Here is a 27,505-nt window from a genome sequence, read left to right as displayed (position 1 = left end):
GCCTGCTAATAGTGCCTCAGTCTTATCTCGATTGAGCTTCTGTTTGTTTACTCTCATCCTGTCCATTACTGAGGCAAAACCATCGGTCCAGCACATCCACTGCCACATCTGCAGATGTAAAGGAGAAGCTCTGGAAACAACCATCCAAGTAGGACCAGAACCATCGCAATGCAGAGCCACCCACCCCCAACCCAGACAGCCACTTCAGGAGGATACCATGTTACTGAAAGCAGCTGAGAGGTCAAAAAGAGTTTATTCCTCTAGAGGGCAATCTTTTTGTATCTTTACCCCCTTGTCCTATGCTTCAAATTTCCTTCAGGAAGGCTGAGCAGTGACATAATCAGGATACTCCAGTGGTTTTCAACCAGTGTGCTGTGGCACCCTGGGGTGCCTTGAATGATGGTCAGGGGTACCGCAGGCAACACCACCTCTGTCTCTCTTTCCTTCCCTCCCTCCTCTGATACCCTCTTGCATCTCTGCCTCCCAAAGGCTTGCACAGCTGTTTGTTGCAACAGCCCTGACTACAAGCTCCCCAGGTGAATGATGCCTCTGGGGCTGGCCAGGGGGTGCTTCCCAGGGCCCTGTGGGACAGCATGAGGACGCACCTCTCTTTGGGGCAGGGGAAGCAGCTCACCGACCAGGGGCAGCAGCTGCAGCTTCCTGGAGGACTCCCAAGGAGAGGGAAGAAGAGAGGAGGCTGAGGGAATACTTCGCAAGGGAGGGTGTTTGAAAAGGGGTGAGGGACTGCCAGCTCTGCAGGCAAGGGGTGACACAACTGGGCTCCTGAGCCCCACAAGGGTGCTACAGAAAGAGTGTGGCTGCTCAAAAAGGTTGAAAACCTCTGGGATACCCTATGATCAGACCTCAAAGAAAGAGAGAGAGAGGTTTTTTTAAACCAAGCTATTACAAGTGGCAAGAAAAAAGGACATGCTGGAAAATATTAATCTTCAGTGGCGAAACACTGCAAACAAATGATGTGCAAAACAAAAAAAAAATTTTTCCCCCTTCCAGTAGCACCTTAAAGACCAACTAAGTTAGTTCTTGGTATGAGCTTTCGTGTGCATGCACACTTCTTCAGATACACATGTATCTGAAGTTTTGACTATGGCAGACCAACACGGCTACCTATCTGTAAATGATGTGCAGTTACAGTTACCATGTGGAGCAATTTAAAGCAACCCAGTATGTAAACCAGCCCTTAATTAAGTTTATACAACAATTATTGACAGCTAAAAAGCCATGTAATGCCATTTCCGCTTCATTCTTCCACAAAGAAGCTTCCAGCCCCCACTGTTCACTATCCAAAATACTTTCACCTGTACAAATATGCTCCTGCACAGTACATTCGCAGGTAAGTGTTATCATGGGGGGTGGGGGGAGGCAAAGAAATATCATCAAATGATCACTCATTCTCTTGACCAGTGGTTCTCAAACTTTTTCTCTGGGCCAGACTTTCAGAATAAAAATTTGCTTATGCCACATCAAACATTTGATTGAAAAGAAATACACTGGAAAACAAAAACAATCAATTCCTAGCAGTGCTTGATTTATAACGTAGAACATAACTACTTTATGATATGATAACGGGATATCCAGAAAGTATAAAACAATGCAGCTATAAAAAAACATGAATCCTTCCCCCAAAATAATTATAAACGAACCTCTTACCTGCAAGTATAGGGCAGAATGTAAATTAAATAAATAAATAAATAAAAATATGTCCCCTAAGTATGTATATAAACTCAATTATTTAATAGTCCTGTAAAGATGCAACCCTAGAGACATTAATTTGGAATGATTCCCACTGAACTTCATGCCAAGGGTGTGTACACATATTTGATTTCTGCGTGCAGGGAATGTATCCATGGGAAAATTCTACATGCAGGGAATATAGGGGCATGGATGGGTGTATGTGAACACATGGAAGTCAGTTATCTGCAAAATTAAAGTGAAACAAGCCCAGCCCAAATATTATGGGGGGGGGGGACTGAAGACATAATCATCAACCTAATGGCCACTGCCATTTAAAATATGTAGATATGTGCTATAGTTCTCCTACATGAAGGCATGTATATAGAAGTGCAGGTGAGCATCCCAAAATAAGCTTTTGATAAATCTTTGTTGTCAGCATAGCTTTTATCAACCCCACCCTTTCCAGACAGATATAATCACCACCCATTAGTGAAATCCACAAAAGCTCTCTTTTTGTATTCAAAGTGACTGCTCTTCCTTTTCAAGTACATGTTGGTGCAATGGACATGTGCTTGTGGATTTCCCTAGTAGAATAGCACCTTCACAGCACAACTTTCGTAAACTTAATTTTTGGAAGACTGATACATGTATTAGATTATATTAAAGTGTGGAGATTTTATTGGCTATGATTTGGAACTACGTATGTTCTGCTTCAGATACCAAAGAAACTATTATACACCCTTTTGTGGAAGAGCTGTTTAATTTAATTTAATTTAATTTAAGTATTTATTTAAAAGAAAGAAAGAAGATTACAGAAAGAGCATCTCCAGTTGGAGCACTTCCATTTAACAGGTAAGTGGCCTATGTTCATTTCCCTACATGTAGAAAGTTAGTATGACAGGTAGGACAGAAGAGCCATAACTGACCTCTCCCCCCTCCCAATAAAATATTCTGGCTTTGTTGGAGTGGTACACACCCTTGACAATATTGTGTGTCAAAACACATCTCTTCGTTGTGTGAATTTATGACCTGTTGTGGCCAATAACTTATTATGGATAGCATACCCCCTGTTCCTTATTACTTTTGACATGTTCTGACTGGTAGGTGTGGACCCCGGAAAAGCTTTGGGCTTGATGTAATTCAGTGCTTTATTGTAGACAACACTGCCCTGGATGTGTTGGTGCATGATTTATGATGGCTCAATAGGTTTTTTTGGGGGGGTGCACCCCCAGTTCCTTATTAATTTCTACCTATTTTTATTATGGTTTGTGAAGGAAAGATTTTGGCTGGATGCATTTCACTGTCCTATATGTGTGTGATTTGTGGCAGTCCAAAGCTTATCTTGGGGTATGCATCCCTACTTCCATTTTAATTTTAAAAAATACATATTTTTACTTTGATTGACATGGGTGCATGCACTTGAGAGTGTCTTGAACCCAAGGAAAGTTTTTAACTGAATGTAATCAGTGAAATCTCATAGAGGACTGCGTCCTGGATATTGTGTGGCACTCAATTTTTGAAAGTGTACACCCCCAATTTCTTATGAATTTCTACATATTTTGACTTTGATTGACACTGGGTGCCATATTTGACGATGTCTTGTGCCCCAAGAAAGCTTTGGGGTGGATATGATTGAATACTGTCTCATAGAAGACATTTGCCTGGATGTGTGGGTATATGATTTGTGGTGACCCCAAACTTACTACAGAATGCATACCTGTAGTTTCTTATTTGTTACTGTCACTTGAGGTTATCACTCATTCATGAGCACTGAATAAACTTTTTAGTGCTTCAGTTTAATTAACTACAAATCCAAAATTTTGGATCCCATCCAAACTGGTGCCAAAGTTTTGTAGTCGCTTTGTAGGGTTTTTGTAGTGTGTCAACTGTAGAATATTGCCATAGATCTTGGAGGGGACAGTCCCCTGGTTAGGGAGATATATGACATGAGGCATGCCCAAGCTTCCTTTGAGGTTTCCAGCTGAGTTGTGTTTTAAACTTTTGTGCAAATAAGAAACTGAGAACTAATAATCAAATTCAGTATCATGTAGGAAATTGATTTCCAGGAGCAAATAACTGTTTTCAGTGACTCCTGTTAACTCATCCACCCTACAACCCAAAACATAATCGCTCGGAAGCAAACTCTGTTGATTTAAGCAAACTTTGGATTGAAATGAGTTAATTTTGCTAACAGTCTAAGGCCAAATTCTAAAAACATTTTTCTTAAGTATTTACCTAGGATAAGTGACATAAGGCTGCAGTCTACATTTCCATCACACACACACACACACACACACACACACACACACACACACACCACTTTTACAGCCAAGAGCAAAGCAAAGTGGTATTCCCAGCAGGGAGGGATTTATGGCATTCTTTTATGCCAGTGCCAGACATGTGAGTTTGGGTGTAACTCCCCCCCCACACACAAGTGATAGAAAGATTGGTGGGAAACCTCTGATCACTCTGCAAAACTGCTTATTTTACTGTTCTTATTTTGAGATTTTGCCCATTTCCTTAGGGGGACTGTCATACTCCACATGTCTCCTCCATCTGGGAGCAGCTGCTGAAGAAGCTTGAGAAAGTTTTTAGCTTGCAGCAAGGAGGAGAATGGCAACTAAAACCATCTGCAGAACTCATTATGCTGATAGCCATGACTTTTGAGTGGGCTCCAAGTCAAAGGTATTCATACTTATTCGGCAACAAGAAGCTGTTGTGAAGGAAGAGGAAACTGGATTTGAAACCCCAACTATGGGGATGCATTGTGCTAAGGAATCTGCAGCATTTAATAGTATTTGCCTTATTGCTTTATTTTGCCTTTACAGTACCTTGAAGCGATGGGCTTTAAGGATTGGGTAGGAAGCAAAAATATTAAAGGGCTATATTGTAGCACGTATTCACAAGTTGTGGTTATACAATAGAATGTGATAAATTTTAAGAGCTGGAATGTGTAACTGTGACAAAATACTAGAACATGTCTGTTTTGTGAATTGAATCTGTAACCATCTTACCATCCTAGGGTCAAAAGTTCAGCCTCCCGGAATCTCAGGTTGTTTGTTCCTGGAATGTATATTGAACCCAGTTCTCACCTATTAAGTGTCTTTGTCTCTCCACTACAATTTGTGTCTTCCTGCCTATCTGGGTGGTAAGACAAACCCTTTTAATGAGACTCTTAAAAAGCATAACTGGACCTTATGCTCACTCACTTGGGGCAACAACAAAAACAACACCCTCAAAGCAGTTTACAAAATGATAAAAATAAAACTGAGAAGAATTAACAACCCTACTTTAAAACATACAAAAGTTAAAATACTAAAACCGATAAAATTACCTCAACTTTCTAAGCATCTGGGTAGGCTTGTCTATTCTTAGCAGGACCTGAAAAGAATACAGTGAAGGAGCCTGCTTGATTTCAATAGGCATTGAGTTCCAAAGTGCAGGTGCTGCCACACTAAAGGATTGAGTTCTTACAAATGCAGAATGAATCATTTATGTCTCAGCCATAAATTCATGCAAATAGTACACAGGTAAGAAGAGTCTGTTTCCATGCAGAATTGCAATGTCTCTTGAGTTTGAATAACTTGGTTGCAAGTGTCCTGTATGACTCAGACTGCAATCCTTTATCTACTTACCTGGGAGTAACCTCACTGAACTCAATAGGACTTACTATTTATGATAGACATGTGTAGGATTATACTGTTAGTGTCCTCAGATTCTAGCTGCCTTCTAAGTGGTCAACTTCCTAGTGATATATCACTGATTTCTTCCATATGAGACACAAACATTGCTTTGTTGCTAAAATTATATTGAGTAAATCAAAGGAATTCCTCAGCTTTCCATCTCTATCTCCAGCATTTAATACCCATGCAAATCCAGGCTGCAAACCTAAGCATGCTTTCTATGGAATAAACTCCTCCACTGAACACCATCAAACTTACTTCTGAGTAAACCTGCATAGGCAGGATTGTACTGCACATGCATTAGTGAGAATGCTACTTCCTTCTTGCCTGAAGCTATGCTCTCTTGGCCTAAATAAGTCCTTTTTTGTTTAGCTGATTCTTTGCCCCTCTGTTATTCACAGCTCTTCCATTTAGCAGCATTGTCAAACGTCCAAAACATTGCTTGATACAACATAGAGGAAGGATTGACAGTAGTTTGAAACCACCTAAATTAGATTTAAATAACTGTGTCTAAAGGCTATGTCAGCTTTACATCTGGCGGCTGCTGATCTGGTTCGGTATGAAAGGATAAGGCGGTGGCAGCTACCAGAATTAATCTATAGTGACAAAATATGCTAGTCTCACTTGTGAACACTGAAAGGCAACCTGGAGGAATTCGGAAAGCCCCCTTTTCTGTATGTCAAAGAGAACACAGAGTCAAACAAACTACCGTATTTTTCGCTCCATAAGACGCACCAGACCATAAGACGCACCTAGTTTTTGGAGGAGGAAAACAAGAAAAAAAATATTCTGAATCTCAGAAGCCAGAACAACAAGAGGGATCGCTGCACAGTGAAAGCAGCGATCCCTCTTGCTGTTCTGGCTTCTGGGATAGCTGCGCAGCCTGCATTCGCTCCATAAGACGCACACACATTTCCCCCTACTTTTTAGGAGGGAAAAAGTGAGTCTTATAGAGCAAAAAAATATGGTAGATAAGTCTCAGAAGGGGCAGATCTTCCTCCATGGTATTTCTGTGGTTAGCAATACCAGGCTATGAAAGTAATTTAGCATTGGAGACTGTACCATTGCCCCTTGACCAAGGGAGATCCTGTAATGGAGAATGAGATCAGGGAGGCATCCAAAGGAGAGAGTATTACACTGAACAAATGGCCTATGGCCATGCAATGAAGAGGCCAGGGCTAAAGATGCAGTCCCACAAGCGCTTTGAACACATGTCTATCCATCACACCAGTTAATGTCTCAGTAGGGCTAATGTACTGCAATATACAGGAGGTGCCAGCATGGATGACAAGCAGTGGTAAGGTAGCTATTAGAGGCAGGAAGCAGAGAGGAGGAATAATTGGACTGCTGCTGCAATGGAGAGATGTAAAGAGTATCCACAAGGATCTCCTCAATCTTGGTAAATGGGCATTCAAATGGCAATTGTGGTTCGGTCTCAAGCTCACATAATGGGATCTGAACTGGCAGTTCTAACCAGGAGAACGAATCTTGGGGCCAACACTGAATAGGGCCAACACTGAATTAAAATGTTAGCGACTGAAAATAAATCTGTCAATGTGATAATGTTTTTAATAGAAATATAAGATCTTACCACTTCTGGAATACTGTGTCCTGTCCTGATTGCCAATCCTTAAGGATATTGTAGAGCTGGAAAAGCTACAAAAATTGGCAATGGAAAGGATCAAGGGGCTGGAATAACTCCCCTATGAGAAAAGGTTATGATATTTGGGGCTTTTTTGCTTGGAAAAAAATCTGAGTCAGAGGGGCATGATAAAGCTGTATAAACTTATGCATAGTGTGGAGAAAGGATATCTGGTGTCATTTGATGAAGCTAAAGGGTAGCATGTTCAGGAGAGACAAGCAATAGTATTTATTCGCACACTGCATGGCTGAGCTATTGTTGCCACAACTCCTGCCTGAAACCCTGGAGAGCCATTGCAACTCAATGTAGACCAGCCTTTCTCAACCTTGGGTTCCCATGTGTTGTTGGACTACAACTCCCATCATTCCTAGAAAGCATGGTCAATGGTCAGGGATGATGGGAGTTGTAGTTCAACATTCTAAGGACTCTAGGTTGAGAAAGGCTGAACTAGATGGGCTTGTGGTCTGAGCTGGGATAAGGCAGCTGCCTACCGTCCTACCTGACTGGCCACTGTGGAAAACAGGATGCTGCTCTAAGCTAGCCAGACCTTTGATCTGATTCAGTAGGGCTGAAGTTTTTATAGGAATGTCCTGCTAGCCCAAAGGTACAGTTGCCAGTAATTATCTGCCGGCACATATCTCATGGGAAACCAGTGATTTATAGTGGGTACTGTGTCAAAATAGGAGACTCAACCCTACTCAAATGTGAAGCTTAATAGGTGATATTGGGGACTGTGTCTCAGTGTAACAAACCTTATATGCCTGAAGTGAGGGTATTTTTGAAGTCCCCCCCCCCCTTTCGTCATTTGAATGGGTTGTAATATTGATGTGTGTGTGTGTGTGTGTGTGTGTAAATGCCTATGAGGGTGCATCAGTCACTGAACCTAACTGCCTCTACCAGCAAACCCTGGACTTTGTGAAATTCATTTTAATAGGGAAACCCTGGAATCCTTCCAAGGACATGGGCTTATCAAGTCGGATGACTCTTCTTCCAGTTCCATGGTAAGCAATGAAAGAGGGGGAAACAAGCATTTCTACTACTTTTGCTATTCACTCCAAACTCCCTATTTGTGGATTATGAGCGCTTGTACTTCTGGACGTGTAAACACCCCAGGAGTGAATTATTTGGTGTTCTTTGTCAAGATCCAAACCTCCCACTCTTTTCAACTTTCTGGGTTGGTTTTTTTGTTTTTTTTGAGGGGGGGGGGCTTCTTTTCTTTTCTTCTTGAACAGCTTCCCCTTCTCCCTTTGATGCAAGGGCAGAGGAAGGAAAGAAACGGTCTCACTTCATTTTACTGCATCTCAGATGTTGCAAATTAAATAATAAAGCCCTAGAAGGCCGGGGTGGGGGAAACACAGAGAGAGAGAGAAAGGGGCGGACAATTGACCTCTGCACCTAGACACATGGTAGTGGTTGTCCAGCCCCTCCCCCTTCCCCCCATCGTATCCTTGGCAAGGTAGGGGTGGGGGCAAAGGAGAAAAGAGAGAGAGAGAACGCTAACTGTATAGACATATGTCTCGGTGCCTTGCTGCGCGCATGCGCGCCATTCCCCTTTCCCTCCCCTCCGCTCCTTTGCCTTCTCCAACCTGAAGTTGCCTGTGGAGCAACTCATTCGGGGCTCCGGGCGCTGCTGCAGCTGCAAGGCAGACGATGGCACCTTGGCTGAAGTTCTGCTCCTTCTTCTTCTCCCTCACTGCCTGCTTCGACGGCCCGAGGCTGGCCGTGTCCGCGGGAGGGACCAGCGGCAGCGGGGGCAGGAAGGGGCCAGCGGGAGATGCTTGTGGCTGGAAGGTAAGAGAGAGAAAGAAAGAACAAACGAAAGGAAGAAAGAAAGACTCTTTTGTGTTTGGCTTTTTTTTTACGCGTCGGCGGTGAGGTGACTTGAGCAGGCTTTTCCCCGGGAGCTCCCTTTGCTTCCTCTCCCTTCTTGCACGAGTTAGCAGAACTTGGGGGGAGAGGTGCCTAGAGGTCTGTCAGGAAGCGGGTGCCTGGCGGGGTGGGCGAGGGAAGAAGCCCTGGAGCTCCGCGTGCCGACGAGCTTGCAGGTGGCGCGTCTGGGCTGTTGCACGGGCAGCAGCGTGCAGTGCAACCTCGCAGCAAAGGGCAGCGGGAGACATTTCTGCAACGGGGGCAGCAGCTCCAACCCTCTCTCTTTCTGCCACTGAGTACTTTCTCCCTCTCTCTCTCTCTCTCTCTCTCTTACACACACACACAATCACACTTCTCTCTCTCGCCCCCTCTTCTTATGCGGCCGTTGCTTTGAAGCGCTGGCATTTCTGCAACTTTCGGGGATGGCTCGGTGGTGGCGGAGGTTGGCTGGATTTTCTCACCAAAGGAACTCGGGGAAGGAGGGAGGAGGAGGAGGGAGGGCGGCCGAGGGGAGAAGCCAACAAGTGGGAAGTCACTCAACAGGTCTTTTATCCCCTCCGTCTTCCTCCCCCCTCCTTAACTAGACCTGCCCTGGGAGAGAAGGGATAAAAGGCGATCGCTTGGGCTTTGTTATTTTAATGTTCGGAGGCTGGTTTGGCTACAGGCCTAGTCATTAGACCGAAGGGGAAGCGGGGGAATGGGTGTGCTTGTAAGGTGATAAAAGAGTGTTTTAGGGCTTTACCTTTTGTCCCTGTTAGCAGCTTTTGCTAAGTTGCGAAGTTTTCTCTCCCTTCCACCCCCACCCCCATGGGTTTCCTGAGTGTGATTTGTTGTTTTATTTATGGAAAGAAAAAAGGACTTCTGCAACGCTTTGGGGGGATTTTTCTCTCTCCCCCATTCCATTTTCAGCCTTATTAAAGATTCCAGATGAACGCTTGTCGAAGGGCATGAGTGACTTTCATTGCCTCCCCCTTTTTGTTAGACTGTCACAGAGATTTCCTTGGATTCAGATCATAACATTGAGTGAGGGGAAAAGTTAACAGCAACCACAACAAAAACCAAAAACTGGTAGAATTTGTAGCGAGTAGTTGTATGTGTGCTTACAGGAAAGGGCAAGTGTCCACAAAAAATACTTTAAAAGGGGGGGGGAGTACAAAAGGAGCCAAACGTTTGCAAAGAACTTAACTCTCCAATGGGTATATTATTTGCATCTTGGATTTTGTTAACTGATAGGTCCTGTAGGAAAATGCATTCAGCTGCTGCTTCGGTTTAGTGTTTCACATAACAAAAGTGATATTTGATTTGCATATTTTAAAGCTGCACATACATCTGGTTCTGTAGGTCAACAGCACTAGCTTTTTAAAGGCCATAATGCTTGACTGATTTTGGTTTGTTTGTAATGGATATTCAGTGATCTGACAGGAAGTGAATTTTCTGATAAAACTGAGGCAAGAAAAAAACATTATTCATTTAAACCTTATTTTTTTTAATGCAGCCTTTTGTAGATTTATGATATGGTGTGGGGGAAAACCTGACACGTTTTGTGCTGTTAGAACAAACTTAAGATTGTAATTTGCTTTTAAGCACTGGGATCTTTAATCTGTATGCCAATCACTTATTGGAATACATTTGTCTCAGATAATGTAAAATGTATACAGACCAGGATCCTGCAGTTTTTATTCTGGGGGGAAAAGTTTTAGGGACTACACACAGAGAGCTTTTCCCAAGCATTAGCTGCAGGATAAGACCCATTGTCCTGTTTGTGTATCTTGGGCTGTATGTAAGTTTTGAATAGACTTGACATACTATTAAATGACTGATGGCCCCTGTAACACATTGTCTGCTCTGGGGCAAGGCTGCCTTTGAAGTGCTACCCTGTAGGAAGTAAAAAGACTATTTGCTCTATTAAAATTCCTTGGTATTTCCTCTGTTTAACCACAGGCCACTTCCCCTCTGCCACTCTAAACACTGCAGGGACACTGACTGATTGAAAAGGCACAAGCCCTGAAGTAATTGCATCCCATTCAGACAGATATTCTTAGTGTAGCTTATTTATAATGAGTTATCGTAGAAATGAAAGATGGGTAGAATTTTTTTTCTGCCTTCTTAAGAAGAGAAAACAAAAATAGGCTCATTGACTTGCACAAATGTTCTCTGGTTGAGGATTTTGATATTTCTTTAGTCAATTATCTGTTGGTAACTTGTAATTCAACCTTAAGTTTGTTTATTCAGAAGTTAAGTTCCACAGAGTGCTCTGGGAAACGTCACAGATGGTAAAATTTAATAAGAGTATAAATATTTGTAGGCTAATTATGGAATAGCAAGTAGCATTCAGAGTGTGAGAGCACCATTATTTTGACATCATCATAATAAGCATGTTTTTCAAATTTCTAGTTATAAAATTTAATGTTGTGCATAACTTACTATAATAACTAAGGGCAGAATATCTTATGGGGGGGGGGAGAGTGAGACAACAACATTTTTTGGTGTGGTGGTGAATAACTGAGGTCAGTGGGATTTTAGAAAGTGTGTCTATGCATATTTAAGAAATAACAAGCCCCCTCCTTGAATTTGGTGAGACTTGCTTCTAAGTAAGCATGTTGTATTATAGCTATTGGCTAATTAAAGCTGTGGGGGGGAAATTATGAAGACCTTTTAATAAAGATTAGCTGCTGTTTCCAGCAGCTTAGTCTAAAAGATGATAGGTTAGGACTGAGCCATGATGTAAACTTGCCCATTTTTGTTCTTAAAATACAAATTCTTATTCTTAACAAACCAGTATCTATCTGTCTATCTGTCTATTTCTTTCATTATGTTTTATAGATATTTAGTGGTTGATTTTTTTTTAAATGTTGTAAGCTGCCTTGATTTTTTTTAAAAATAGAAGTGCAGATCATAAACATTCAAATAAATAAATCGTAAAAGGAGTGCTTGCCAATGACTGGGACATTTTACTATGATATAATAAATATGACTAAAGAGTAAAACATCACTCGTGATTGACTAAAATAATTCTTCTGGATTTGAAAACTAAAAATAATGTACTTTTTGGGCTGATTTATGTCAAGCACAAAGGGTAATAGGCATGAAGACCTTTAAACTAATACTGTACTAGTGAGTTGTATCCAGTGCTGTGTTCTGCTCACGCAGTGGGCTTCCCCTTCCTCTCCTCTCCACATGCACCTCAAAAACTGCTCCAGAGGGGCCCTCTATTCTCTGGCGCATATTTTGAGCACGTGCGAGGGAGCTGCAGAAAACAGAAGGGAGAATATCCAAGGGTAAGTCTGTTGCACAATGGAATGGCAGCATTGGATACAACCAATTATGTTGTAGTTGGAAGAATAAAATAAGTGTTGTGTATTATTTTATCAGTTGTATCACTTTTTAGTGTATCCTCTCTCTGGAAAAAACACTCAAATTTTTTAGGTTCTAGGTAAAAATGTCTTTTGTGAAATCTTGAGAGCTCCTAATAATTATAATATTCACTAATGCTATTAACTAATTATTATTACTATTATTAATAATAATAATTAATAATAAGTTTTATTTATACCCCACCCTCCCCAGCCAAGACTGGGCTCAGGGTGGCTAACAACCAATAATAAAAACAAGTTGATTAAAATACAACTTAAAAACAACATTAAAACATTAAGATGCAGCCTCTTCACAGGAGGAGAAAGGAAAAAAGAAAGAGGGGGAGGGAATCAAATTGATTCTAAGCCAAAGGCCAGGCAGAACAACTCTGTCTTACAGGCCCTGCAGAAAGAAATCAGATCCCACAGGGCCCTGGTCTCATGAGACAGAGTGTTCCACCAGGCTGGAGCCAGTGTTGAAAAGGCCCTGGCTCTGGTTGAGGCTAATCTAACTTTCTTAGGGCCCTGGATCTCTAGGGTGTTGCTATTTATGGACCTTAAGGTCCTCTGTGGGGCATACCAGGAGAGGTGGTCCCGTAGGTATGAGGGTCCTAGGCCGTGAAGGGCTTTAAAGGTCAAAACCAACACCTTAAATCTGTCCCTGTACTCCACCGGAAGCCAGTGCAGCTGGAAAAGAACTGGGTGAATATGCTCCCATGGCAGAGACCCCATGAGGAGGCCCGCTGCAGCATTCTGCACCCGCTGGAGTTTCTGGGACAGCTTCAAGGGCAGCCCCGCATAGAGTGAATTACAGTAGTCAAGCCTGGAGGTGACCGTTACATGGATCACTGTGGCCAGGTTGGGGCGGGAAAGGTAAGGGACCAACTGCTTGATGCGGCGAAGGTGGAAAAATGTCGCCTTGGCTGTTGCTGTAACCTGCGCCTCCATGGAAAGGGAGGCGTCAAGGATTACACCCAAACTCTTAACGGAAGGCAATGGCACTAATTGGGCCCCCACAAGAGAAGGGAGTTGGTCCCTCATCCCCATACCATCCTGACCCAGCCAGAGGACCTCTGTCTTTGAAGGATTTAGTTTCAATCGGCTCCCACGAAACCATCCAGCCACAGCTTCCAAGCATCTGGTCAGTGTGTCCGGGGCCAAGTTGGTATGGCCATCCATCAGCAGATAGAGCTGAGTGTCATCAGCATATTGGTTCCCTAGCGCCGACCAGAGATAAAAGAGCACAGCCATTTACGGGCTATGCCCTGTATCCCCACGTCGGCGAGGCGGTGGTCTAGAAGATCATGATTGACCATGTCGAAGGCTGCTGACAAATCTAAGAGAATCGACCCGCCTCGATCCAGTTGCCTACGGAGATCATCTGTTAGGGCAACCAGAGCCGTCTCGGTCCCAAAACCCGGACGGAACCCGGACTGAAATGGATCTAAAGCCATCTAATTAGGGGTTTAAGCCATGCAAACAGATTTCTACTATCACATGGTTTAATGTTTACTGCAGCTGGGATTATAGCACCCATGGATGCACATATATTTCTTCTTTACTGTAAGCAAATTGTAGAACACTGCATCAGGAACACCAGCTGCGGCAGCGCCAACCATCTGCTGGGAAGGAAGGATAAGTTCAGTAACTTGGTATCCCACAAAAAGTGGTCCTAGTTAATAACGGTACTGTTTTGTTGTTGCTAATGTCTTGTGCTTCGTTCATGATTTGGGGGCAGACAAATTAAACTTCAAAATGTAATAGTAACACCACTTCCAATGAAGGAGAGTCCATAACCTCCCAAGGGAGTCTGTTCCGCTGTTAAACAGCTCTCACTGCCAGAAAGTTCCTACTGATGTTTAGTCGGAATTTCCTTTCTTGTACGTTGAATCAATTGGTTCGGATCCTAGCCTCCACAGCAGGAGAAACCAAGCTTCCTCCATCTTCCACGTGACAACCCTTTTGCTATTTGAAGATGACTATTATATCTCCTCTCAGTCTCTTTACCAGGGTAGGCATACAAAATTCCCTCAATAAGGTGCCATCCAATCATCTTAGGGATTCTACTCCAGATTTGTGTAGGGTTTACTTCTTAGCTTTTTCTTCTCCTGAAGATATCCTGCAAGCCAGTGGAGGTTTAGGATCAGAGTTTTCCTTCTCCTAGATGGCTCACCTTCCCTGGTTGATGTACCCCATCTGCCCCTCTATGGCAGGTGCAGAGATTGCCTTCTTGATTGTTGCATCCGCTATTGGTCTCATCCATGAAGTGTTAGTAATCACAGCATCTTTTTCTAAGTGTTTTCTTATGTGTTCTAAGACCTTTCCTTGTATCAATGTCAAGGTGACCAGTTGGTAGTCACCTGGGTCTTTTTTGAATAACAATAACAATAACAATTTATTTATACCCCGCCCATCTGGCTGGGTTTCCCCAGCCACTCTGGGTGGCTTCCAACAAAATATTAAAATACAATAGTCTGTCAAACATTAAAAGCTTCCGTAAACAGGGCTGCCTTCAGATGCCTTTGAAGATAGGGGCAACATTTGCCTGCCTCCAATCCACAGGGACCTCACCTGTTTTCCAGGAATTCTCAAAGATTATAGAAAGAGGCTCTGAGATTATATCCGCAAAATCCTTTAGTACCCTTGGATGCAGCTCATCAAGCCCTGGAGATCTGAATTCATTTAAAGTAGCCAGGTGTTCCCTTACTACCTCTTTTTCTGTCTTTGGTATCCCTCCTGGCATTGTTTATTCTGTTATCTTCCAGTTGGACACTGCTTTCCTTTTTCATGAAGACAGAGGCAAAGTAGTTGTTGAGCTGTCTTGTTCTTCCTCTTGCTTTTGCTCTTGGTTTTTTTTAATGATGCTATTTTCTATTTAATTTGGTTTTATTGTTTGTATGTTCCTGTAAGCAATTTTGAATTTCTTCAGGGGTAAAAGGGATATAAGTTTTTCAATAAAATAAATTAAGAATTTGCAAGCCCAGATATGTCTTCTAGTTTTTTGTGTGCAACGATCTTTTAACATCCAAACTTCATTGTGAATATTGTAATTATGACTTCTGATGGGAGTGCAGCTATAGAGTGATAGAAAAGGCACACCCAAATATATACCTCCAATTGGCTTGGTTAAACAATGATCAAAGGTAAAATTGATTGTGTTTACCTGATATTAGGATCCTAGTCTTGAAGCTCCTTAAACTAACCATAAGATCATTTTACTTAAAGAGTTATGTTTAGTGACTACCTGGCATGAATGCACTATTGTGAATTCAATGTGGTTCAGCTGATTTCTTCCTTGATCTACTAAATGCCCACTCTCATGTCTTTAAGTTAACACCTTACATTAGAAACCTGACAGCACCAAATTATCGAAGGTTATGCACCAAAGCCAGACTAAATGTTTTTCCTTCTGCAGTGTTGGATGGCAGGTTGAGAGGAGTTCCCTACTATGACAGATTTTACTTGTGTGCCCGAGACATCGATTCTATAAAGCATACTTTGCTGCACTGTGCAAAATACGAGCACTTAAAATATCCTATTATTTAAAAATAAGACGATGAGCTTGACATGTCTTGTTATTACTATTGTTGTCCTTTTCCCTTGAGGGAGCCAGTGTGGTGAAGTGTTGGACTAGGACCTCGGAGACCACAGTTCAAATCCCCGCTCAGCCATGAAGCTCACTGGGTGACCTTGGGCCAGTCATAAGAGCATAAGAATAGCCTGTGGGAGGCAAATAGCCAATAGCCACCCAGTCCAGCACCCAGTTCTCACAGTGGCCAATCAAATGCCTGTGAGAAACAAGCAAGCAGAGCATGAACACAAGAGCACTCTCCCCTCCCATGGGTTCCAGCAACTAGTAAGTCCCTGATTCTCAGCCTAGCCTACCTCACAATGTGGTTGGGGGATTAAATTAGGTGTGGGAGATAGAGGTATGCTACCTTGAGCTCCTTAGCTCAAGAGAAAAGAGGGGGATCTAAATGCAATAAATAAAATCTTGTCCCTTCTAGGTTTGGGGTGGATTCCCCCCGCCCCTACAGTTTAGTAAATCGTTGACTAGGATGTTGCAAGCTTTTTGCCTAGCGTGGTGTGAAGGATAAGGGATTGTTTCACATCTGGTGTCAGCCATGAACTTACAAAGTGTAAGTTTGTAATGAGCCTGCCTCTATCATTCTCAGTCCTAGTATCAGTAATATGGGAAATAATACTGACTTCCTTTATAGGGTTGTTGTAAGGATTACAAACAGATAAATGTACTTTCAGATACATGGAAGCGATATGCCAATGTTAAGTATTGTCATTACTACTGCCACAACTGTTATTTACTTCCTGTCCAGGCTAAGGACAGGAAGCTGGATTGTGGGATGGTAGCCAAAGCAGTGGTAGAATAGTTTTAGGCTGTTTTCTAGGCTACCACAAACTCTAGCATCAGTTGTTGAATGGGGTAAGGGCAAGTATAGAGAAGTATTATATGGATTTTGAGTAGATAGTAAGGGCCAGGAGCTGGAAAATAATTATGTGCAAGGATATTTTAACATTCAGATGTACTGTAAATTGCCCTGCATGTCATTGGGATTTGTAAAAATCACCACCTATTTATATTTACCATTTTTATTGCACAGTTCAAGGGTTCAAAGTGCTCTTCATCATGCCAGCCCTCAAAGCTGGACCAATGTTGTCCCCATTTTCCAATCCTATCTTCCTAGGCACTTTGTCATTATTTGTGCTTTCTCCTGCTTCAGGCTTCTGCTTGGTCCAGGTCTCTTTGCCTAACCTTTTCCCTAGGCCCTTCCCTTCTGCAGCATATGAATAGAGCAGACAGTAATGAGAATAGCATATGAATAGCTCAGACAGCATGAAAACCACTTAGCCATCAACTTAGGATCAGAGCAGTGAGCAGGGCATCCAAGAGCAGTGAGGAGAGCATCCAACGAAGACCTTTTGGACTGTCTGGCCACTCTGATGATGAGAGATGGATAGCAGAACAATAATATAGGCAAATATTTGCAGCAGTTTTTGCACCGCCAATGGGAAGGCTATTCATCTCCCTATATAAAAACTGACAGGGAATCCAGGTTTATATATGTAGTGGTATTTCTGCACAACCCATTGGCATGCGTCTGATGCGCAAGTGTGACAGAGCTATGGAAGCCACTTCTACAACACATTATTAGCCCAATGCAGGCATTATTTGTTCCCTTTACATAACAATATGGGAGCAAGGAGCAGGGGTTGAGCTGAGTAGCCCTATCCCTGATTTTCACTCTTTGTAGGTCAGACCCCCCCTTGACATGTGCACATCAAGCACAAATAACTGGGCAGGAGGCTTCACATGTATAGCTGTATGCTGTTGATGCACACAGGAACTTATAATGCCTGAAGCAGTGGAAAGCATAGACTGCGACTTGCTTAAACCCCTAAATGTATTATCCAGGTTTTCCTCCTGTAGTACTGGAGACAGGCATTTCCTGCCCAGATTCCTTTTTTTAAAAGGCGTTTAGGCCTTTAAATTGCACTTGTAGGCTGCAGTTGGTTGTATTTTTCACTAATATCTCTTTTACTCTGCCCAACATTCTGCCTACAAGAGTTAATAGTGAAAAGTACAGTTTCAGTCTTTCTTATTACTTTTCCTTGTAGGTGAATATGCCCAAGCATCTCTGCACCTTGATTACAAGGAGGAGCCAGCATCAAACAGTAAAAGGCACAGATTAAGTTAATTCTGTGTTTATAGGATTGTAAAATGTTTCCAGTTAAAACAAATACTTGCCCAGTAATCTGTTTAGATTTAATTTTTCTGAATTAACTTTGCTCTTCTGCACCTTCCTTCTGTTTCTAGTAATAAAAAAAGCTATGAACTGTAGGTTCTCTTTTAAAATTATAAATTTTACTGAAAGGCTTTAAAAAACTTGCAATTTGTGTCACAATTAATTTAGTCTCCTCTGCACATACACACCCATTATAAAATACTTTGCCATTAAAAGCACTAACAAGTACTCATCTCCAGTAAGAAGGGTTTGAGGCACAAAATGGTATTTAATTATCTTTGCATGGTTTTGTTCTCATTTTAAAGATATATTTTAAGCATTGAACACTCTCTTGCCTCTTCTAAATAGTATGAAAAGTACATTGAGTAGTTTGCCATGAATGGACTCAGTGGTGGAGCAAAACTTGGTAGAGCATATTATCTTAGCAGGCAGTCTTAGGCTTTAATTTCTAACCCTTCTCTGTCTCCAGTGGGAGGGACTAGATATTTCTGATCTTGCTCCTGACCATATTCAGATCCAGCCAAGCACTCAGTGACTTCCCTGACTTTTTTGTATGTAGCTGTGGGAAAATTCCTGGCTGGCTGGCTATGAATTAATGAAAATCCTTACAATGCTTCACTAATGATAGCTCCTGCGGGTTTAAAAAAATGCTATTGCCTTTTTTTAATTTGAAGGAGGTCATGGAGGTTTACAGAAACTAAGAGAAGGTAACATCTGGTTGTGCTCTGCTGATGGCTGCTTTTGTGTGAAGAAAAAAAGTTATGGTGTTTCTTCAGCATCAAACGCTTTCAAGGTGATCCTCATAAGAATTCCTTCTAAAATGTGCTCCACTCATGCTGTGAGTTCTAATTAATAGTACTCTTCTGAAATGCTGGATCTTACTGTTAAACTCCCAAATTTCTAATACTTTAATCCCAAAGGATTACTAAACTATACTGGTTTGATAATTTATGTAGTAGACAGTTTTTTAAAAAAGCCCCCCCCCATGTTAAGACGCTTGAATCACCTTAAAATGATAAAATAGTCAACATAGTGATTCACCTATGAATGTCCAAGCTATAATTGGTCTTAAGCAAGACTGAAATAAGGGTTGATACCTTCTGTGTATAGTAGTAAAGTGTGTTTTTCCTTGTGTGCCCAGTTATGCTCTTTGAAATCCACCGAGGGCATCTACTTAATGATACCATCTGGGTTTCTGGTTCAGCCAGGAATTTGCATAAAGAGTGGTGCTCAATGATGGATGTCTTCCAAATATGGAAATCCCTCCTGCTACAGGGTTGTAAGAGTTTAAGCCTGAGCACATTCTGGAAATACTCTAAAAGAGGGTGAGTATTCCCCACTTTAGGGCCTGTTCTGGACCCTAAGCTTCCCACCAATTTTGTTACCTGCAAAAAGAAAAACATAGACACAGCATTGAAGTAGGTAGAGTTCTGCGCCCTAATGGAGATGGCAAATTGTCCCCTTCCCAGTAATCCAAGCAATCATTTGATGTAAAAAGGGGATTAAACCTCCTCCTTTGCTGATCTGTGTGGATCAGTTGAGGAGTGGAGCTGTGAGCTTGTATGTGCTTGTATACATGTGAGAAAGTGCACGAAAGAATGTGAGAGGGTACAGCCACTTTTGTCCACACACAACATGTGGCCCCTGCGGGTTCAGTGGACTTGAACCTTGATGTCATTACGCCTGCTAGAAACTCTGAAGAGCTACTGCCAGTCAGTGTAGACCAGGGTGAGGAATCTACCCTATATCTCACAGGCCAAACCTCACAGGTGGGTGAGGCAACTCACCTGTCAATTACCTAACATCACAGTGACATCAGGCGATGATAGTTGAGACTTCAAAGCAACACACTGAGCTTGCAGAGAGCTCTGTCCTATGCTTTGGGCCCCTGCTGATCAACAGTGATTGATGGGTGGAGATTTCAAGGCTGCTTTCAGCAGGGGCCAACTTTGCAAGCAAGTTCCCTGTCTCTTGTCTGCCCAAACATGACATTATAGTGTTCCATTATTGAAGAAAGGTAGGATATAAATGCTAGAAAATAATAATAGACCCTGTGCCATATTAAGCATGGAAGAAGCTGGTCTGAGAAGATTGGGGTAGGTGGGAAGTAGCATACACACACACACACACCAAAAAAAATTTTAACATCTGCAAAAAGCCATTGGAAATGATCATTGGGAAATTTGGAGCATGGTGTCACCAGTGTGCCAGTGACATACACCTCTACTCCATAACTCCATAATAGCTGTTCAAGCCCTGGACCAGAGTCTGAATGCAGTGGTGGACTGGATGAGCACCCAGCAAACTGAGTTTGAAGGCTGAGACAGAGGCTCTGTTTGTGGGCAGGTGGTTCCCATTCTCATTTCTCTGAAAGAGCAGGTATGCATCTTTGTCATTAGAAGTCCAAGTGACCTCTGCATCTAGGAGTACAGCTTTGTCTAATGTGACAGCCAAGGCCGTATCTGGATTGGAATAGCTTGGCCACTGCTCATGTCCACCTGAATGCTGCCTAATTGTAGAGGTGAAATTTTAAAATAGTGCTGCTTGTGTATATGGGAGAAGGGGTTATTAGAGAAGGGGTAGTGTGATGCTTCATGGTATGTGACGGGGGATGTAGATGCTGCATTTAGACTACAGTGCTCAAGCCGTTTATGCAGGTGTGTTTGCATGCCACCTAAGTTTAACTGATGTTTACTATGTCATCTAGCATAGCTTTCTTCAATATCATTTCTCATGATACAATTCCTGTGGTCCCATCTTCCTAGCATTTTCAGACAGGTAGCTAAGTTAGTCTGCAGCAGCAAAAACAACGAAGAAGACTGTGGCAGCTTCAAAGACTGGCAGATTTATTGTGGCATAAGCTCTATAAGCTCTAGTCCACAAACTTTGTCATAAAAAATCTGTTAGTCTTTAAGATACTACAGGTCTGTCGGTGGTTCTTCCTGCCATGAAATCCAAATGTTTGTTGGTTAGAATGCATGTTATTTTTTGCAGTCAGGAAAACTTTCAGCCACTTACTAAATGCACAATGTGTTGCAAATAATGCACTCTAGCGGTACATGAATTATTTTAATTGGAAATAAAGGATGCCTCACCAGTCCAGTGGGAATTTCATTAGACTCCAGGTTCATTTTGCAAGTGAAATTTCAGCAAGGTCTGCTAAAGTTGCAGAAACATCCAAAGAACCTTTACTAATGGCAAGTAAGAATCTTTGCTTTGCATCTCATCTCAAATGTAGCATCTCCATCAACACAGTATCCTGTAACAAATACTCTTGTGTCTGGTATGCTATTGATGTGGAGTTAGGGGCATTCCAAAATACCAACACTCTTTTGTTTTTGTTTTGCAGCCCCAAAATGCACTGGTGCATTTGTCACAACCAAGGAAATCATAGCAATTTTTAGACCTATAGTACAGAGTTGCAAAAGTACAACATAAACCTTGTCAGTTAGTAGTGCAATAATACATTCAATTATAGTATGTGTGTGTAAAGAAACTTTGTCACACATTTCTCTCCATTAATATGATCCTGGGTTGATGCCTGAGGAGTTAATGTTCTGTAATTACTTAGCCGTCATTACACTTATACTCCAACTCCTGACCAAAATAAAGTGTAAATCACAAAAAAGAGGTTAAAGTGTCAGTAAACTCTGTCTCTTAACAGGTGACAAGCTCTTAATGTGTGGTGTTGCAGAACAACAGCAGAAACAAAAACCTTCCTATCTTTTATTCATAAGTTCAGGATAATACCAGAGGGTACAGCTTAGGTATCTCCAAATAGTTGCATTTCTAAGATTAATTCACTAATCATGCCATTGACTTTTTGAGTAAGGACCACTAGCTGTGAAATGTCATGCAGAGTTTTTAAATGGAACATTCAGTTTGCTAAAGAATGAGCTGCAAAGACAGAACTTTCTCTTTATGGCTGTTAGCAGTAAATGCAAGAATCAAAGCCGCAAACTGAATGAAAGGCTAAAACCCCTGTATTATCCAACAGTTTTAATAGGTATGAATAACTATGTTCATTCCACCTTTGTGATATTGGACATGTGTGTGTTCCTTGTTTTCCTTTTCCTTTCAGAATTTTGCTGTATGCAACGTATTTTTGTGATAGGTTAGTGTTTCTATTCAGTTCTTTAAAAATCTGCTGGTTTAAAATCAGAGTTAAGGCTGTCTCTTGTTGTTCAAGTTCTACAAAACAGGAAAATAGGAAAATAATACTGAGGCCATTGCTGACTTGCCCTGTGATGAGCATTGATGTTGTGCAGTGTCATAAATTGTGCTTGTTTACAGCTTACCTTACATGCCCCCGCAACTTCCCTTGGTCTTTCAGGCCCAAATCCAGATGGAATGATGGAGTGAGTGGGACCAGCAAGAGTGTCCCATATTGTCTTGGTTCTGCATTGCCTTATGAAACATTTGACCCTTACTGCATTGCTAGAGGAATCCTTCTGTGACATGACCCCTGGCTGTTTGTTCCTTATATCAGTAACCGGCGGGATGGGTTAACATTAGAGATTGGGCCACCTTTTAGCACCCTTCGTCCTCCTTGCCACAGAGGAGCTTTTCATGTGTCACTACAGAAGACTGAATGACAAAGAGATTAAAAATTTCTTATTCTGGATTTGGACCTGCAACCTGAAGAATGAAAGGAAAATTCTCATTCCACTACTCACAAATGTTGTTTGCAATTCATGGTTTGTCTGGAGCAACAGAAACCATGTTCAAGTGACACACTAGGCCAGGCCGTAGCTTAACTCATGGCAGCACAGCAACAGGAAGACTTATGGGAGGAGTGCAGTAGCCGCAGTCTCTCTGTGGGGATGCAGTGTTTGCATGTTTGTGCTATAAGCCATGGTTCAGCTTCGCATGATGTGCAAACCTGGCCTTAGTGTTTTGTGCACTAGAGTTGCTGCACCTGTGGTGTCCATCAAAAGTTTTTACTTTTAGAGAAATGGAGGAGGAAGTTGAAATCCTGAAGAACAGCAAATCTAGTGCGTGCTAAACCCTCACCTTCTTTCCCCTGTCAAAATAAGGCTAAAATCTGCAGTGATTTACTTAAGACCAGTGCCAGAAAATTGAGGCTCTGCCTTGTACCACTGGAGCATTTGGAAGTTAGTCCTGTTCATGTCACATTCTGGTACATGCTGTCCCATCAGTACGGGTGAAGCTTGTAACCTCGTGTTAATGGCATAGCACCAGTTAACATAGTTGGAAGCACTTCAGCCTGTAAATTCTATGGCCATGGCTTCCAATTTTCCTAGCTCTCTCATTTCTTTATTTTCATTTGCTACTTGCAAATAGCAAGCTCTGGATGAAAGTTTTTTTATAGTTAGAATTATAGTGGTACCTTGGTTTAAGAACAGCCCCGTTTACACAGTATTCGGTTTACAAACTCTGCGAAACTGGAAGTTGTGTCCTGGTTTGCAAACTTTACCTCGGTCTAAGAACGGAAGCCGAATGGTGGTAGGGCACCGCCAGCGGGAGGCCTCATTAGGGAAAGTGCGCCTTGGTTTAAGAACTGTTTCGGTTGAAGAACAGACTTCCGGAACAGATTAAATTAGTAAATCGAGGTACCACTGTATTAACAGGAGGTTTTATGTACAGATCGTAATTATATATAAATTAATTATTTGCAAAATTCCTAATTTTAGTGAGTATGACAATGTATTTCTGGTAAAAGGAAACCAGGAGGGTAATTGACAAGAATTACAACTTTGATTTGTTTTAAAAAGAAAACCGTCTTGATGCTCTTAAATTTTCTGCTGTAGTTCTTCGTTGCTAGACTGAAACCCACCTTCTGCCCAAATTTGTTCTAATCTAGTTACATGGAACTTTTATTATTGCCAAATGGCTCAAATAATATCAAGGGCTTTTGAATTTAATTTTTTGAATTCAAGTTGTGGGTCTGTTTAAGACATCTCTCTTATTCTCTTTCTCCATTGATCAAAGTAGAGAAACCTGTGCCTCTGTTTTTGTTGCACACATTGACAGTCTATGGATAACATTACATTTTTTCAGCATGAAACTGAACACTCTAAATCCCTAAAGCAGTCTCAAATGTATGGTTAATAAAAGAATTTATTGTACTGGATGTCATCTGTTATATCACTTTGGGAACAAACCTGGCAGTGAGTGGACAGGAAATATTTCCATTTCAAATCACTACAATCTTTTATGGTCTAGGGCAAAAGTGTCTAATTTCAGCAAAGTCACTGAATAGTGTGTAATGAAGGCATTTTAGTTGATTAAATGCATGTTATCACTTTTCAAACAACATTAGGGTGTTTTCTTCCCCCCTCTGTGCTTTTAACAGAAGCGAATATTTCTGTACATATTATGTGTGTTCTGTCTGCAGTACTGAGCGCTAGAAATATGTTTTCCCCCCATTGGCAGAGAGAATAGTATGTATTTCCAGATAAACAATTGGGCATTCCCAGGAGGTTAGCAAGAAGATAAGCTTGTGAACCATAGCCAAAGCTATGGGCTGCTTTTGTAATCAGCTACTTCCTCAATGGAGAAGCTTGAGGAGTTGCTCCTGTGTAGCCATTGCTGTGTACTTGGCATGCTGTTTTAACTGCAGACTGCTTCCACCCCTCACTCCCTCCATCTTGCCCTGGATGCCAAGTGCAAAATCTGTGTGAATAACAGCCATTTGCGTGGAAACTAAATGCAGTCACAATGCAGAACTTAGAAACACAAGTCCGGTTTAATAAGGTGCCTTAGCCTTTGCAGGCAAAAGGTCCTGGGGCCATTCTGTGGCATCTCCAGTTAAAGCAATCTTGAGTAGTAGGGCCAGGAAAAGTGTCTTTCTGAGATCTTGGAGAGCCTGTGCCCCACTTGGAATGGACACATGTGCTTTTGTGTCCAAATGAGCTGGCCTTAACTGAGATGAATACAGAAAATGTTTTGCCTTCTTGATCTTGGCCAGTAATTGGGAATTACAAAAATAGTTGATTCTGTTGTTTGACCTGACATTACGGTTTTGAGAGGACAGTGGGATTTGGACCTTCCCTGCCCTACAGACGTATTGTCAGACCTATTGTCATGGGGCAAGAACTCTTTTGGATGTTGATATGACTGCCCAGAAGTGGGGGGGGAAAAAGATACTATGAGGATAGATTTGTTTTGTTTTAAAATATTCAAAATGCTGCCATGTGGGGCTTTCCTGTTCAGTGGTGTGTGATGGAAAAGTTTGTTTTGCTGGGCAGGTTGGGTCACCAAGTGTTTTCTTTTCCCCTGCCAGCAAACGGTTAACGAACGGGGTCCAAGAGGGGGAGTTGAAAAGGAGAGGATTTTGAGAGGGAGTTTTTTTTGGTTGGGAGAGAGGTTGGGAGAGAGGGAATGACAGGAGAGAGAGTTGGTTCTGGGTAGAAATAGCCACTCTGAGGAATATATCACAAGCTAGAGAAAGGAGTCTCTGAGCTTAGTGTGAAGGACGGTGTGTGGTGTCTTGTAAGAGTAATAGGCCAGGAATTAACTGGGAGGCTGAGGCTGAGCCAGGAGAAGTAGATGTGAGAATATAATCTACTAAGGTCTCATTCCAGTCAGGAGGGGAGAGATTCTTCTACAAAAAAGAGAAGATTCCCAAACTAGTTCAGAGGGGTGTGGTGATCCCTTGGGTTTGTTACTTGGAGTACCTCAGGAGTAGGGTTGTCTAAGGCAGGCATAGGCAAACTCGACCCTCCAGATGTTTTGGGACTACAATTCCCATCATCCCTGACGACTGGTCTAAGGGGTGTGCAACTGACAGGAAGTACCACCTTGTTTAAGAACCAAAGTATTAGGCAGCAACAGCTGTACAACAACTGAGAAAGAACTGAAGTGAAATAACATTATAATCTGAGGTATCTTATGTTTTACTCACTTTGTGTCATAAACTTCATTTGCTTAATAAAATCTTTGTTTATTTGATCAAATCCTGCCTGAGACTCCAAATTGTTAAGCTTTCACTCACACAAGTCCCTCACAAGATAATCTGGGGTAGTTTGTAGGAATTCGTGGAATTGGTGTTCTGTGAGGTGGGTGCACTATATTTAAGTGAGGGCGGGCCCAACGGCGCCAAGGGAAAAAGTACTGTCGTGCCGTCACATGGTGCAGCCAGCTTTTTGCTCTCCTGCAGAACCTGAGGTTCTCCCAAACCTGCTAATTGATACTTCCTTTTGTGACTGGGTGGTACTTTGAACAAGGACACTTTGAAAATTGATGTTGAAGGCAACAGGGTGGAGGCTGATTCAGACTGAGGCAGAGGCACTGGGTGGAGGGTAGTTTTAACCCTCCCAGTGCTATTTTGCCACTCTTAATTCCATACCTTCCTTGTCCCAAAGCCAAAGGAAAGCAAACTTAAGTACCACAATCAGAATGTCTGATTTCATCATGCCTGGTTTCCTAGTTTGGCATCTACTGATAGGGATTTCCCCTATAGGTTTTAACTGCCATAGTTGCTTCAGAAGAAAGAGAGCTGTTCCCTAGTTTACGATGCATTATTGTCTTACATAAGCCAATATATACGAGATGCATTTCATTCAGTATGTTCAGGCTGCCCGTCAGAGTGTTGTGCACAATTAAAAAGTAAACACACAAATTTGACAAGCAGAACTGAAAAAAGGCAGCAAAGCAGTTCAGCATAAAAGTATACTGGAGCAAATAAAGCCTAATTAAAATGTCCCCAATGGGTACCTAAATATTGACACAATTGGTGAGCTTTCCTGGGATGGGCATTCTGTGAATGGACATGCCACTTATTTTCAAGTGGTAGTGGGGATTGGAAAAGAGACTCTGATGTGGCACATAGCATTTGGCCAGACAGTCCCAAATTTGGGTGGTAGAAGACAATCTTACAAGTTTTGTATTTTTAGTCTGGCTCTCATCCTTTTGGATACCAGGGTGATATATAATGAGCCTGTTAAAATAACATAAAACAATAATACCAAACCTTCATCATATACAATTTAGAGGCAGCTACAATCATACAGCAGAAAAAAAACGACATAACTTAGAAATGCTTGGAGAAAAACAAGTTTTCATCTGTGTGTGCATAGCAAACTACAGTTGCTTTAACTTGCTGACTCCCAGTTTAACTCCTTATCATACAGATAAGTGAATTACTGAAGCTTCTTTGTTAGAACTATGAAATTCATTTTCTATTCTTTTTCTCATCCAGATGTGGGCAGGGAGTGGGTGGGTGGAAGTGCTGCAGTAGAGTTAGAGAGCACATGCTCTACACGCAGAAGATTTCAGGTTAAAAAGAGTAAGTAACTGGTGGTGGGAAAGACCTCTGCCTAAAACTCTGGATAGCCATTGCTAGTCAGAGTAAGCAGAAATAGGCTTGGTGAACAAGTATCCTGATGTGGTAGAAGGCAACTTCCTAATGTCTTGATGGGGTACATAAATTTGACACAAGCTCTGTTGTCAGATTTACAGTCCAATAGGTTAGGCACACAAGCGGTCATCACTGAAAGGAAAAGGAAGATAGGAAGATCAGTTGGGAAAGGTCTGAATGGA

General features: G+C 42.0%; 1 protein-coding gene across 2 annotated transcripts in view; it reads left to right on the top strand.

The window, feature by feature from the left end:
- The first annotated feature begins 8,520 nt into the window (after nucleotides 1–8,520).
- IL17RD (interleukin 17 receptor D) overlaps nucleotides 8,521–27,505 on the top strand; it is a 58,660-nt gene continuing 39,675 nt past the window's right edge. Inside the window, exon 1 of one of the 2 annotated variants that reach the window (XM_053377871.1) lies at nucleotides 8,521–8,808. In XM_053377871.1, the coding sequence (XP_053233846.1) occupies nucleotides 8,668–8,808 (141 nt within the window). In that variant the 5' untranslated portion in view covers nucleotides 8,521–8,667. The remainder of the gene's footprint in view (nucleotides 8,809–27,505) is intronic. The other variant, XM_053377870.1, reaches the window with a different exon arrangement.

The sequence above is a fragment of the Podarcis raffonei genome, chromosome 2 (assembly GCF_027172205.1).
Source record: "Podarcis raffonei isolate rPodRaf1 chromosome 2, rPodRaf1.pri, whole genome shotgun sequence".
In the NCBI taxonomy this organism is placed as follows: Eukaryota; Metazoa; Chordata; class Lepidosauria; order Squamata; family Lacertidae; genus Podarcis; species Podarcis raffonei.
The sequence above is the reverse complement of the archived record's forward strand: the minus strand, read 5'-3'. Positions and strand labels throughout refer to the sequence as shown.